Source organism: Microcaecilia unicolor, chromosome 1 (assembly GCF_901765095.1).
Source record: "Microcaecilia unicolor chromosome 1, aMicUni1.1, whole genome shotgun sequence".
In the NCBI taxonomy this organism is placed as follows: Eukaryota; Metazoa; Chordata; class Amphibia; order Gymnophiona; family Siphonopidae; genus Microcaecilia; species Microcaecilia unicolor.
The window spans coordinates 593,975,698-593,990,973 of NC_044031.1; the positions used below are offsets into that span (position 1 = coordinate 593,975,698).

Genomic DNA, 15,276 nt, shown 5'->3' on the forward strand with positions numbered 1-15,276 from the left:
ATGTGGTGGACATGGGATGGGCACTTATACAGATTCTCTACATGGTGCTCAAAGTTGTGTGCCCAACCATAGGTGTGCTTTGAGTTGCAGTGCAAAGGAATTTGATAATGAGCTCCAAACTTGTCAATAATTAGGTGCTAACCACCAATTATTGATAACTGGCACTCATTAAAATTTGTGCAAGTGGATACACCCTATTCTATAAGGCATGGCCCCCCACAAGGTTGGGGCATGGCCATTCCAAAAGGTTGCGAGTGGAATTGTAGGATACTGCCTAAGCAAACCTAACCTGGCATTTACACCAGGTTTTAGCAGGCCTAAGTCCAGTGCTCAAATGTTAGGCACAGGTCCGTGCTAAGCACTATTCTATCGAACATGGGCGTCCTTTATCGAATAAGGCTTAATGTTGAATTTTTTTGGTGCCGTTTATCGAAATCTCTCCTAAGTCTTTAGAACACTGTCAGCAGCATGTTAAGTGCCGCATTTAAGCAACCAAGTACTTAACGCCTGCTAGTGTAAACGCTCGTGCCTTAATTTACATAGCTGTGGACTTACATTAGTATTCTACAATTAAGTGATTAATTGCCATCATACAATTCACACTTAGCGCACACAGACTTAGCGCACACAGACTTGGTGTGTCTAACTTGTACAGAATTAACCTCACCGTGCATTTTCTTCCCCTGGGAGGGTCCCTCATATCACAGCTCATGCCCTCAGGGGATCATGTCCCTTAAGTACAAGATGTTACTGAATATGTGTCATGACCCAGAACACAACCAGAGGTGGGGGGGGGGGGGGGGGGGGGGGAACACCTTAAATACAGCCGAGGGTGAAACAACAGAATCAAAACATTGTATAGAAGGCGAGGATGAGTTCAGAGGCTTTCTGACCTCAAAACCCATCCTGGCTTTCATTTTTGAGCAGAACTGCAACCTTTGACAATGTAGACAAGAAAAAAAAAACACAAGAAGAAAAAGCCTGTAATTAAAGCCTTAAATCCCATATAAAGAGAGGGAAATAAGTTAAAGGGTTTTTTCTTTACAAAATCATATCTGCTTCACAAATACAAAGGCACATGTAAGCACTTGAATACAGCAGAGCTGTGAATTCTATGCTTTTGCTTCAATTCATGTGATTTAAAAAAAAAAAAAAAAAAAAAGAGAGATTTCAAATACAAGTATTTCAAACAGCAACAAGTTTTCCAGGAGATTACAGGCATTCTTTGATGACCAGCCTTTTGCTTGTGTGATGGCTCTACATTAAGGTACAAATGCCATTGCTCTGGGAAGCGATTTATCCACAGAACATTCACATTCCACTACGCCCAGTAACGAAGGGCTAGATGTGAGCTCCTATCATGTATGGAGATATGGGGTCTATTGACCAGAGATGGAGAAGCTGTTCCTGGGCCACATTAGTGACTGTATAAAGCACCATTCCCATCTCTTCCCAAAGGTGTCCTTATTCCCAGGCCTGAACTATATCGGCGTTGCCTGTGGAATGCCAGAGGAGGAGGCATCGAGACCATAGAACTGTGTAGGAAGCTCTATTTTCTGTACTCAAATTTGGTCATAGGCCAACTTAAACACTCTCTCAGTGAGGTACAACTTCCGGGGATCGCAGCTCAAAGCCACGTAGTGCAAAATTGATCTTTTTATGACTGCTGAATTGTCCTGGCTAGTGGCGTTCTTACTGCAATGTCAGGCCTCTATCCTTGACTAGAAGTCAAGTGCTCACATTCCATCGATTTTCCTTGTGACCCTGGAGAACCTGCTTTGCCCTTCACTGCCTCGCTCAAGCTTAGCACTAGATTTAACACAAAATTAACATGCATTAATGCAATTAACATAATGCATGTATGTGCCAACATACAATTCTTTAACTGTGTGCGCAAGCAGTTAGGCACCACATGTGCACATGAATGGTGGTTTGTCACTTACACACACTTGCCCTAAGTGCTAATCTATAAGGGGGCACAAAAAATGACATCATGTGCATCCGTGAGGGGGGTGTCTGTGTTCACACCTTATAGAATACTATAAGATGTGCTCGCAGCTTGCTGCATTTGTGTGTGCATATACGAAAGTCACTGGCCTGCTGTGAATGGGCACACATACATTTTGGCATGCTAGTGCTGGTTTGCACTATTCTATAACAGAATCTAGATGCCCAGATGCCGTTATACAATTGGTGTGAAACGTGCCTCATCAGGGTCCCAGTTTATTGAATTGCCACCTTAAGGTTAGCAAATGAGACCTTTAGCAGACGGCTGGTTCTGTGTGGATATGGAACTAGCAGAGTCGTAGCCAGGGAAGAGGGGGGGTGCAAGGGGGAGCAGGTGCTCCCCAAAACAGATTTTGAACATTATGGGGCCAATGCGGTTTGGCCCTTCAGCCTCACACTGGCGCCTGTTTTACAGAAGTTCTGCTCCCCCGACATCAAAATCTGGCTACGCTTCTGGGAACTACCTACAACTCATCTTCCAACAGAAAAGATATGAGCTAAAAAGAAACTCCTACAGAGTGGTCTAGTGCCAGATATAGTGCAAAGAAGGGTAAGGAAGAAGGTCCTGCACAATGTCACACTGGCCTTTTTGATATTATGGGCTGCCCCCATCTACAGTACTCTGAATGTCACCTTTAATTTTATCGTATACCATTTGAATAGAAGGCAGAACAGGTAGCAAGTGCAACTTTTAGGTGGCAGCATCATGAGACTTTAGGTTAGCCTCTGCATGACTGAAAGTTTGGCCACACCCTCTGTCCTGCTGGCACAGACTGGAATAAAGCGTAATCACTGAGGCGTCTCTGCTTCACCCGATCATTGTCTGGCCACACTACTTATCCTATTGACACAGACCTGGAATACGGAGTAACCAACGAGGCTTCTCTGCTTCAGCCAATCATTGTGAGAAAGGTTACTTTGGTTATGGATCAGTCTAACGGGTATGTGACCTGGTAGGAACTGCCAAGCAATGAGAAGACTTACATCACCAATATACGTGCACTTGCTGATCAACACACCCAAACTTGTTAGCATTCACAACAACAATTCCTTCATTGGTAGTCACCCCCCCCCCCCCCCCGCCCAAAAAAACAAAAAGCACCTCCATCCCACATGTCCATTCCAGCAATTTAAAAAAAATAAATAAAGAGGTAAAACCATAGAAAAATGAGCACTCATCTTAGTCTGGTCCATATTGAAATTGGAAGAGTAGTCCTGAGGGGAAGGGTCTGAAATGTAGCATGCTGCACACCTTGTAGACCTGCTTTCTTGGGCTGAATGGCCCAAAATAAGAGACCCTCACTTGGCTTGCACCATGTAATCACTTTACGAATTTTCTGCATGTCCTTTTGGGCAACTTTTCATAAAGTAAAAAATATATGAAAACGAATGATATACCTGTCTCCTTAACTACAGATAGGTCAAAATAAATGCTGCTGTTTAGATAATGAAATGATTGGTAACACCAGCCGCCACCCACCTTGCTAATCAGAGACTTGATTAATATGATCTGCAGGACAAAGAATGATTGGAAACTTGCCTGAAATCACTTTCAAATCAGATTTCAGACTGCAAATCAGAATTTCTCCCAACAGCAAAATATCCAGATGGCAAAGTTTTTGTTTTATTTTATAAAGGGATCATGTTCCCACTTGAATCCTTGTCAAGACATTAAATAGTTGCATGATTTTCCACATTAGTTACACACATTTTGCATTTTTCAGACCTGTCACTTGCACGCTGACATACTGTTTATTGGAAAAACCCCAAACAAATTAAAAAAAAAAACCCCAAAGGACAGTTCTGAAGTGGCAACAGAGAAAACATCTCCCTGTTAGAATAAGAGGAAGACTCTGGGTGAAGCTTCTCAATCCACTCTAGATTATGCCGATATAATCATACGGAAAATAAATGTGGTCATTTAGGTATTTAGATCTTTCAAATTCAAAATTTTAGGACTGCTTTAGATAATTAACTTTTCCCCTCAATTCAAATTGTTTTAGAAATTACTGTGAACCTGGAGACTCTGCTCATCATCACCACATCTACTGCTGTGACTTGCAGGACAGAAGAGGACCCCCATGACCCTATAACCTGCTGTTTAACTCATTGCCAGGTCTCAATGCAAGGATATAGGTATGCAGAAGGCAGCCAGATTTTAAATGTCATGTCTTGACTCCTGTGTGGAAGGATGCAAAAGGCGGCGTCTCTTTAGTCAGTGTTTCATCACATCTGTTGAGAACAGACCCTAATTAACATTTGTTACAAAAGAAATTAGGGCACCTGTGGCCTCAGTTGGTGCTGCTGCTAGAGAGCTGTAAAGTGCTCAATACCCATAATTTAGGAAAGATGAAAACTACTAATATTGGCTTCAGTCTTAACGCAAGAAGCAGGTCTTGTAGGCTGTTCCGGCTTTGTATTTGACTTTTCACATTTAGAAAAAAAAAAAAATCTGGTCTTGACATTTCAAAGTAGCTCCGACATCTGCCCTGTTTTTCTCAAACTAGGGTATTGAAATACTTTATGCAAATGGCACAGGTGTGTTGCCCCACTGCATTACAAAGCTGTATAGTATCCAACATGACAGAAGGTGACCCAGGCTAATCACAGCCTTACACTGGGACTGATCCAGACTCTTCTTGAAGTCTTCCACACAATACTTTCCTGAGCCACTTTGAGCTCCCAACTGATCAGTGTTGAGGGGATGTATGTGTGTGAGAGGCTGGTAAGGTTATTTCTGGATAGTTCCTGTCCTCTCCCAGGGTCATCTGCCCATGAAAAAATTGATTTTGTTGATTGAGAAAAGCCTCTCTGTGATGTTGGATTGAAAATCAGCATCATGGACTCCTGTCTTTCGAAAAGCTCCTGCTGAGGGATTGTTTTCCCAGTAATGGTGCCAGTTGCCATTGCTGTCTGCCCCAAAACCAAACACATTCACCTGCAGTGCAAAAAACAGAAAGATCATGTTAAACAGGCTCCAGTTGATCAACCATGTTTTGCACCTGAAAGGGAAAGGTTTTAAACAAGGCGCTAACATTTATGTAACCCATATATAAATTGGGTTTGATAGATAGTAGTTTGGTGTTTTAAGCAGACTGGCATTTTGATCTGTGTCATTTTCCCATCAGCACTTGATGTCATGCGAGACAGAGAAAGCTGTCAGTAAATGCATCAATTTGTCTTCAGCATTGCAACTGGGGCTGTGAAGAGGGAGGAGTTTTCTGAGGAGGGAAATGTCAGTGGGTGTTTCTGTGGCACAGGGAGGGAGTTGAATAAATTACAGATGAGAGAGGTGTGAGAGATTTTTATGTAGTTGTGGAAGGCTGTCAAAAATACTAGGACTAGGGGGCATTCAATGAAGCTGCAAAGTAGTAAATTTAAAAAGAATCAGAGAAACATTTCCTCATTCAACGTGTAATTAAACTCTGGAATTCGTTGCCAGAGAATGTGGTAAAGGCAGTTAGCTTAGCAGGGTTTAAAAAAGGTTTGGATGGCTTCCTAAAGGAAAAGACCATAGACCATTATTAAAATGGACGGGGGAAAATCAACTGCTTATTTCTGGGATAAGCAACATAAAATGTTTTGTACTTTTTTGGGATCTTGCCTGTTATTTGTGACCTGGATTGGCCACTGTTGGAAACAAGATGCTGGGCTTGATGGACCTTTGGTCTGTCCCAGTATGGAAATAGTTATGTACTTAGGACAGTGCTTAGTCATGAGGGAGAGCTATTAGATTGGAGGAGTAGCCTACTGGTTAGTGCAGCACACTGAGATCCTGGGGAAGTGGGTTCAATTCCCACTGCAGCTCCTTGTGACCCTGGGCAAGTCACTTAACCTTCCATTGCCCCAGATACAAAAACTTAGATTGTGAGCCCACTGGGGAGAGAAAGTACCTACATATGTGTATAGTGCTGCATACCAGTGGTGTAGCTATGGGGGGCCTTGGCCCCCCCAAATTGGATCTGGGGCCCCTGGTTTGGCTGGCGGGGGTCCCCAACACCTGCCAGCTGAAGTCTTTCTCCAGCGCTGTTCTCTGCGCATTGCCTGCCCTGCTTCCTCTCACATCATGTTCATGCTCAGTTTCACTACAACTGAGCATGCACACGAGGGAAACAGGGCAAGCAACGTGCAGAGAACAGCGCTGGAAAAAGGCTTCAGCTGGTGGGGGGTTGGGAACCTCCGCAAGGTATGTGGGGTTGCGGTGGGGTGGAGACTGCAGCAGGGAGGTGGGTGAAACTGTGCTCCCTCCCCACTTTGGGCTCCGGACCTCCCCCCCAAATGTTGCTGTCTGGCTATGACCCTGCTGCATACATCTAGTAGCGCTATAGAAAGGATTACTAGTCATAGTAGTAGATTTGACCATTGAATTCACAGATATTTTGTAGTACTCCCTGTGGTAAAGGGAATTCAATCCAATACCCTTCCTTGGGTGGAGGCATCACATATATATAAGGGCAGCGGGGAGGGGGCAGGGAAGAGTGACAGAGCAGGAAAGCCCTCCCTGATCCAGGGAACACTTCAGATGGGGTGTTACATTTCAAAGCCCACTGTGTAAGTAAATACTCAGATTAGCATAGTCGCTCATAGATGCCACTTCAGTACAATTCGGCAAATAGCTGTTTAACTTGCACAGTGTGTACTTGTGAGGGGGGAGGGGCGGTGTACACAAGGATGGAACGTGGGCGAGACATGGGGCTCCTAGTGTTGGCATAAGAGCAGTTGCCTAAATAGGGCCAAGCGTAATTTACAGGGTGGTTTAAATACAGGCACTTAAGTGTTTGGCATGCCAATATCAGGTTTCACTAGCAGGCTGTAAAAGAACCTAGGTGCCTTGTTTTTGTTATAGAATAAAGGTCTATCACTCCACTCTTGCAGCACCTGAAAGTGGGGGGGTGCCCAGGTATAGACGTGCCTCCTGTCTGCTGCACATTGCGAGGACAAATGGCAGGCACTAGGAGTGCACGAGAACTACTTGAGAACTTGTCCACTGAAACCTGAGAACTAAGTATGTTTCAAAGATTTTATCTGTAGATGCCAACTGCAAATTGCTTAGAAAATATGTAGGGGAAACCCATGCTGAAGTACTAGGAAGCATTTTATTTGGGATTAGATATGTAATAAAGGTTGCAATGAGGAAATGCAGGGTACCCTGACCCTTACTAGTCTGTCTGTGCTTCCCCACTGTGTAGAATATGGAGGCACAAGAACCTGTGATTCCAGAGTACAGGGGAGATTCTAGACTGAGTCAATGGCAAAACACTCATGGTAGATGCTCAAAACGTTGTCGTTAAATACTGTGTGCAGATTTAGAAACAGCGACTGATGCTCAAAGGAAAATTGCATGCAAATGAGATGCACGGAAATTTTGCAAGTGGCTCGGTAGGGAAAGCACCTAGCACACGTGCAGAACAGTCTCTCAGTAAAAGCTCGACGTTCTGTGCATGCTCAGAAAAAAAAAGGTGTGCATCCAGTGATGTCACATTGTTTCCTTTTTTTTTTGTTCCACGTAGGGTTACCATTTTTTGTCCTCATAAAAAGAGGACACTTGCCCCGCCCCATTTCATGCCCTCACCCCACCCCCTTCAAGCCATCACCCCACCCCCCCAGTCGCCCCCTCTTCCCCACATCACCTTCCCTCCCCCGTCACCTCCCCTCACGCTACTATCCCTGGTGGTCTAGAGGTACCTCTTCGCTCGGGGCAGGAAAGAAAGAGCCCCCTCTTTCCTGCCCGGAGCGCTGCTGCTAGCTGCCCTGCTGCATCCTGTGTGAGTCCGGCTCTCATCGTTTCAAAATGGCCGTTGAGAGTTGAAGCAGCCTCGCGAGACTTCAACTCTCGGCGGCCATTTTGAAACGCCAAGAGCCAGACTCACACAGGATGCAGCAGGGCAGCTAGTAGCAGCACTCCGGGCAGGAAAGAGGGGGCTCTTTCTTTCCTGCCCCGAAGAGCGAAGAGGTACCACTAGACCACCAGGGATAGTAGTGTAAGGGGAGGGGAAGGGAGTCCCGCGCCCGCCTCCACTCCCACCAGCCAGCCCGTTTGTCCAGAAATCCGGACAAACAGGCAGTCTGGCCAAATCCGTCCGGGCATGTCCTCAAAAAGAGGACATGTCCAGGTAAATCCGGACGTATGGTAACCCTAGTTCCACGACAACTTTAACACTTATGTGTGGGACACACACAAACATGGCACATTTCTCTCTCACACACACACACACACACACACACACACACACACACACACACACACACACACACACACGCAGATACAATACAAAAATGCAAGCAGACTGCTCCACCAAGAAGTTGCCCATGTTGCATGTTAAAGGTAGGGCGCTCCTTTCTGTGCAGTGTGGAATGTTCATTTTAATACTAATGAGCTCGTTGTAATACATTTGCAAAGGATTATTGGTAGCTGCTATGGCAAACGGTAAAAGTGATGCAGAACCCCTTTGTGCATTAGATGCTGAATAACATGCACGCTAGACTGGATATAACCAGCATCCAGGCCTTAGGGCTTGGCTGGAGTTCAGGGCTTCTATTTGTTGGTTAATGGAGTTGTAATGCCATCTAGTGGCTGGATGGGCTACAAAACTACTCCATTATCTTGATTGATAACATGTTAGTACAAAATGCCAAACGAGTATAAACATTTGGTGACAAGTTCACATTGTTAGATGCATATCCTAACAGCCCATGTGGTGAACAGAGCCCAATCTCTCTTCCCTTGCCATTGATGAGGCCAGATCAGGCACATCTAATAATGAAGCAGCTACTAACTATAAATCAAAGAAGCGAAGAGGGAAATAATATACTGTAGGTAGCGAAAGCATTGGTGGAAGAAATAATGGCTAATGAGGTGAGAGGTGATGAGAGGTTTGTTTTTTTTTAAAGATATATTGGGGGAAAAATTGTAAGGCTGAAAGATGCTGAAAATGGCTATGTGGAGAGTGATGAGGATAAAGCGAACGTGCTAAACACTTCAATGTTCATGGAAGAAAATCCTGGAGAAGGACCATGGTTGGTGGCAGAGGATATATCTGGGAATGAAGTAGATATTGCGCTGTTCACGGAAGAAAGTGTTTATAAACAGCTTGAAAATCTGAAAGTGGACAAAGCTATGGAACCCGGATGGGATACATCCCAGAATACTGAGGAAGCTCAGAGAAGTCCTGGCGGGCCCTTTTAAGAATTTAATAGATATTTAGAGACTGAAGAGGCACCGAGGGATTGGAGACGAGTGATTAGAGTCCCTTTTCACAAAAAGTGGAGACAGGGAAGAACAGGCCAGTAAGCCTTACGTCAGTGGTTAAGGAAAATAATGGAATCACTGCTAAAGAAAAGGATACTGGACTGAAGTCAACGGGCTACAAGATCTGAGGCAACATCCTCCGAAATGAATCTGACTGAGTGGGTGACCAAAGAACTGGATGGAGGTCAACTGGTTGAAGGATGTGCGATAGATCTAATCTACTTGGATTTCAGCAAAGCCTTTGATACCGACCCTCACAGAAGACTCATGAATAAGCTGCTGGGGTCTCTCTCTCTCCTGCTCCTGACAGGACCCAGGTGATCACGTCTCAACAGGAGCGAGAAAAAGAAAACTCCAGCACTGGGCCCCCCTTGGAGGCTGAGGAGGATCCGGAGGAGCAGGCACAGCAGGCTGGCAGGAGGACCCTGCCAGCAGAAGAGATCTTCCTCCAGCGCTTTGTCAGCAATTCTAAAATTTATGCACATTTAAAAAAAATAGAATATACCCGCTCCGTGCCTAATTTACGCATCAGGATTTATACCAGGTTTTAGTTGGCGTAATTGACCGACTAAATTTAGTCATGCAGAGTAGCACTCGGCATATTCTATAAATGTACGCCTAAATTCAAGCATTCTTTACAGAACACGCTTCGATTTCCACACAGAAATTGAGGAGCAATATATAGAATCTAGCCCTAAGTGTAAGCACTTGTGCCAGTCACACAGCTGGTTCAAACGAACCTATCCCATAAATTACACAATGTGCCCTGCCCAACCTTTGCCCATATGAAAGATATGTGCATAGTGACAGATTAGCAAGTACTCGTATTTTCAGATTTTACATACATATGTACATATTTTTAAAACTATTCCTTTGTCCAAATTCTAATTACAACTCAAACTCATGGAGGAAAAGACCTCAGCAGACATTGGCTTTGCTATTAAACTTTTGGTATTCAGAAATGTATATCGCCGCCAATTAATTGTCAATCATTGTCAAAAAAAAATCTATAATAACATTTCTCTTGCTTAATGTGGGTTGCATATGCCTATATTACTCATGAATAATCAGGTTTTCAAAATCTCAATTTTCAAAAAAAGGGTTTGTGTATTTCCATCAAGCAAGAAAACGGAAAGAAACACAACTTTTCCGACAGATCAACGAGGACCCGTTTCACTCATGCTAATTCACGAGTAATATAGGTGCATGCAACTCACATTAAGCAAGAGAAATGTTACTATGGAGGTTTTTGGTCAATAATTGACATTAGTTAATTAGTGGCGATAGAAAAATCTGGAGAATACCAAAGTTTAATCGCAAAGCCAATGACTGCTGAGGTCTCTTCCTCCATGAGTTGTAATTAGAATTTGGAGAAAGGAATAATTTAAAAATTAAGAAATTTTGTGTAGAGTTCTTTTGTAGCTCCACTGTTTTGAGATTTGTATTAGCACAAGTTTCTCCATTTTTTTCAGCTACACACATATATTTGGTGTTTAATTATCAGTACCTTCTTTATAGAATTACCTCTCCATGTCCAAAATGTGAACCTGTGGTTCCTCGCAAACTGAACAAGATTAATGTCTCAACACCACATCAGTAGGGTAAAACTAACCTCTCATGACAGTGATGGGGAGGAGCCGGCTATCTTCGTACATGTGGCTACCAACGACATAGGAAAATGTGGGAGGGAGGTTCTGGAAGCCAAATTTAGGCTCTTAGGTAGAAAGCTAAAGTCCAGCTCCTCCAGGGTAGCATTTTCAGAGATGCTCACTGTTCCACTGCAGGATCCAAAAGACAGGCAGAGATCTGAAGTCTCACTGCGTGGTTGAGACGATGGTGCAGGGATGAAGGATTTAGATTTGTTAGGAACTGGGCGACATTCTGGGAAAGGGGGAGACTGTTCTGAAAGGATGGGATCCACTTTAAACCAGGATGGAACAGGCTGCTGGCGCCAACTTTTAAAAAAGGAGATAGAGCAGCTTTTAAACTAGAATGGGGGGGGGGGGGGGGGGGAGCCAACAGTCGCCCAGGAGTACATGGTTCAGTGTGAAGTACCCTTGAAGGACATTTAGGAAATCCCAGTAGAAAGGTTTCAACTATGCTGAAAGTAAGCCAGGTGTCCTAATGAGAGAGTAGGATAAAGGATGCACATTATTTACTTCAACTTCTAAGCAGCTTGTAGATCAAAGGAAAAAAAACACACAATTTGAAGTGTCTGTATATAAGTGCTAGAAGCCTAAAAAATAAGGAGAGAGAGTTCAGAGTATATAGCACTACATAAGAACATAAGAATAGCCATACTGGGTCAGACCAATGGTCCATCTAGCCCAGTACACTGCTTCCAACAGTGGCCAATCCAGGTCACAAGTACCTGGCAGAAACCCAAATAGCAGCAACATTCCATGCTACCAATCCCAGGGCGAGCAGTGGCTCCCTCCATGTCCATCTCAACAACAGACTATGGACTTTTCCTCCAGGAACTTGTCCAAACATTTTTTAAACCCAGGTACTTTAACTGCTTTTACCACATCCTCCAGTAAGGATTTTCAGAGCTTAGCTATTCGTTCAGTGAAGAAATATTTCCTCCTATTTGTTTTAAAACTATTTCCATGTAACTTCATTGAGTGTCCCCTAGTCGTCTTGTTTTCTGAAACAACTAAAAAAAAAAATTCACTTCAGCTTAAGCTAAAACACTCAGGGTTTTGTATCACATCTCCCCTCAGCCGTCTCTTCTCCAAGCTGACGAGCCCTAACCTCATATGAGAGCAGTTCCATCCCTTTATCATTTTGGTCGCTCTTCTTTGAACCTTTTCTAATTCTGCTATATCTTTTTTGAGATAAGTTGACCAGAACCGGATGCAATACTCAAGGTGGGGTCGCACCATGAAGCGATACAGAGGCATTATACTATTTACCATCCCTTTCCTAATAATTCCTAACATCCTGTTTGTTTTCTTGGCTGCCACCGCACACTGGGCAGAAGATTTCAGTGTATTGTCTACAATGACACCTAGGTCTTTTTCTTGGGTGCTGACCCCTAAGGTGATCCCTAGAATCAGGATTATTCTTTCCAATGTGCATCACTTTGCATTTGTCCACATTAAATTTCATCTGCCATTTGGATGCCCAATCTTCCAATTTCCTAAGGTCTTCCTGCAATTTTTCACAGTCCACATGAATTTAACAACCTTGAACAGTTGTATCATCTGCAAATGATAAGGTAGATATAATATGCATCTCAGAAACTTGGTGGAAAAAGATCAGTGGGACACTGTGTTAACAGGGTACAAATTGTATCGCAATGATAGAGAGGATCAAATTGGATGGGGGGTTGTGCTATATGTTAAAGAGGGAACTAAGTCAAATAAAATAAACATTCCACATGACACAGATAGCAGCGTGGAATCATTATGGATAGAAATTCCATGTGTGAAGGGAAGGAGTATTCTTGTAGGGCTGTACAACCATTCACCGGGACAGAACGGACAGATGAAAAAATGTTTACAGATTAGGAAAGCTGGCAAATTGGGCAACACTATAAATAATGGGTGATTTCAATTACCCCGCTATTGAGTGGATAAATGTTACATCAGAGAGTGCCAGGGAGATAAAATTTCTAGATGTAATAAACAACTGCTTCTTGGAGCAACTGGTCTAGGAACAGATGAGAGGAGGAGCCATTCTGGATCTGATCCTTGGTGGCATGCAGGGCATAGCACGAGAGGTGGCGGTGTTGAGTCCCCTAAGATACAGTGATCATAACATGATCTAGTTTGAGCTACTACCTGGGAAGAACCCACAAAGGAAATCTACTGTAGCTGCATTTAATTTCTGAAAGGGTGACTATAATAAAATGAGGAAAATGGTTAAAAGAAAGGATCAGCTGCTAAGGTTAGGACACTAAATCGGGAGTGGATGTTATTCAAAAATACCATCTTGGAAGTCCAGTCCAGATACATTCAATGTATTTGCAAATGTGGAAACAGGAGAAAACGACAGCCAGCATCGTTAAAAGGTGAAGTAAGAGAGACTATTACAGCCAAAAGATTGTCCTTCAAAGAATGGAAAAAGGATCCAAATGAAGAAAGTAAGAAGCAACATAAGCACTGGCAAGTCAGATGCAAAGCAATAATAAAGGAGGCTTAAAGAGAATATGATGAGAACCTTGTCGCACAGGCTAAAACTCACAGTAACAATTTTTTCAGGTACACCAGAAGCAAAAAGCCTGCGAGGGAATCCATGGGACCATTAGATTATGAAGGAGCAAAAGGGGTGCTCAGGGAGAACAAAGCCGTAGCGGGAGAAACTGAATGAATTCTTTGCTTCTGCCTGTACTGGAAATGGTTTTCAAGGATGATGATGCAGAGAAACTCTGTGAACCTGGAAGATGTACTGAGCCAAATTGACAAATTAAAGAGTAGTAAATCACCTGGACCGGATGGCATACATCCAAGGTACTCAAAAACTCAAGCATGAAATTGCTGATCTGCTGTTAGTAATATGTAACCTGTTAAAATCGTCCTTAGTACCTGAAGATTGGAGGGTGGCCAATGTGATGCCGATTTTTAAAAAGGGTTCTAGGGGTGATATGGGAAATTACAGACAGGCAAGCCTGACGTTGGTGCCGGACAAAATAGTGGAAACTATTATAAAGAATAAAGTTACAGAACAAACAGAAAAAACATGGTTTAATGGCACAGAGTCAACATGGGTTCAGCCGAGGGAAGTCTTGCCTCACCAATTTGCTTTACTTCTTTGAATGCATGAATAAACATACGGATAAAGGTAAGACGGTTGATGTGGAGGGGCATAATCGAACGAAAACGTCTATCTCCATGGGCGTTTATCTCCAAGAACGGATCCGTGAAGGGGCGGACCGAACCGTATTTTTGCAAAAAATAGACGTCCAAGTTTTATTCGACAATTTGTGAGCTGGGCGTTTTTGTTTTTCAGCGATAATGGAAAATGAAAGCGCCCAGCTCAAAAACGAATAAATCCAAGGCATTTGTTCGTGGGAGGGGCCAGGATTCGTAGTGCACTGGTCCCCCTCACATGCCAGGACACCAACCGGGTACCCTAGGGGGCACTTTTACAAAAACAAAAAAAAAGGTAAAAGAGCTCCCAGGTGCATAGCACCCTTCCCTTGTGTGTTGAGCCCCCCAAATCCCCCTCAAAACCCACTGCCCACAAGTCTACACCATTATTATAGCCCTAAGGGGTGAAGGGGGGCACCTACATGTGGGTACAGTGGGTTTATGGGGGTTGGACGACTAATAAGCATTAAGCAGCACAATTGTAACAGGTAGGGGGGGATGGGCCTGGGTCCACCTGCCTGAAGTCCACTGCACCCCCTAACAACTGCTCCAGGGACCTGCATACTGCTGCCAGGGAGGTGGGTATGACATTTGATGGTGAAAATAAAAAGTTGTGAAACATCATTTTTTTGTAGTGGGAGCGGGTTAGTGACCACTGGGGGAGTCAGGGGAGGTCATCCCCGATTCCCTCCGATGGTCATCTGGTCATTTAGAGCACTTTTTTGGGACCTGTTCGTGTGAAAAAAGGGTCCAACAAAAGTGTCCTAAATGTTCGCTACAAACGCCTTTATTTTTTCGATTATCGCCCTAACGCGTACATCTCTCCTCGGTCGATAACCACGCCCCAGTTCCACCTTCGCCACACCTCTGACACGCCCCCATCAACTTTGTCCGCATCCGCGACGGAGTGCAGTTGAAAACGTCCAAAATCGGCTTTCAATTATACCGATTTATTCGTTTTTGTGAGATAAACGTCTATCTCCCGATTTGGGTCGAAATCTAGGCGTTTTTCTCTTTCGATTATAAGGTGGATAGTGTATTAAGATTTTCAGAAAGCTCATGAGAGACTCCTGAGTAAATTAAAGAGCATGGGAAAGGAGGCAAGGTTCTGGTATGGATTAGGAATTGGTTATTTGACAGAAAACAGATGATAGGATTAAATGGTCATTTCTCTCAATGGAGGAGGGTGAACAGTGGAGTGCCTCA

At 43.7% G+C, this 15,276-nt stretch overlaps 1 protein-coding gene across 3 annotated transcripts in view; it reads right to left on the reverse strand.

Annotated features, from left to right (window-relative positions):
- Nucleotides 1-3,112: 3,112 nt before the first annotated feature.
- Nucleotides 3,113-15,276, reverse strand: part of ST3GAL1 (ST3 beta-galactoside alpha-2,3-sialyltransferase 1) — a 239,461-nt gene continuing 227,297 nt past the window's right edge. For all 3 annotated transcript variants that reach the window (XM_030219429.1, XM_030219421.1, XM_030219436.1), the window contains one exon: nucleotides 3,113-4,945. In XM_030219429.1, coding sequence (XP_030075289.1) covers nucleotides 4,772-4,945 — 174 coding nt within the window. In that variant the 3' untranslated portion in view covers nucleotides 3,113-4,771. The remainder of the gene's footprint in view (nucleotides 4,946-15,276) is intronic.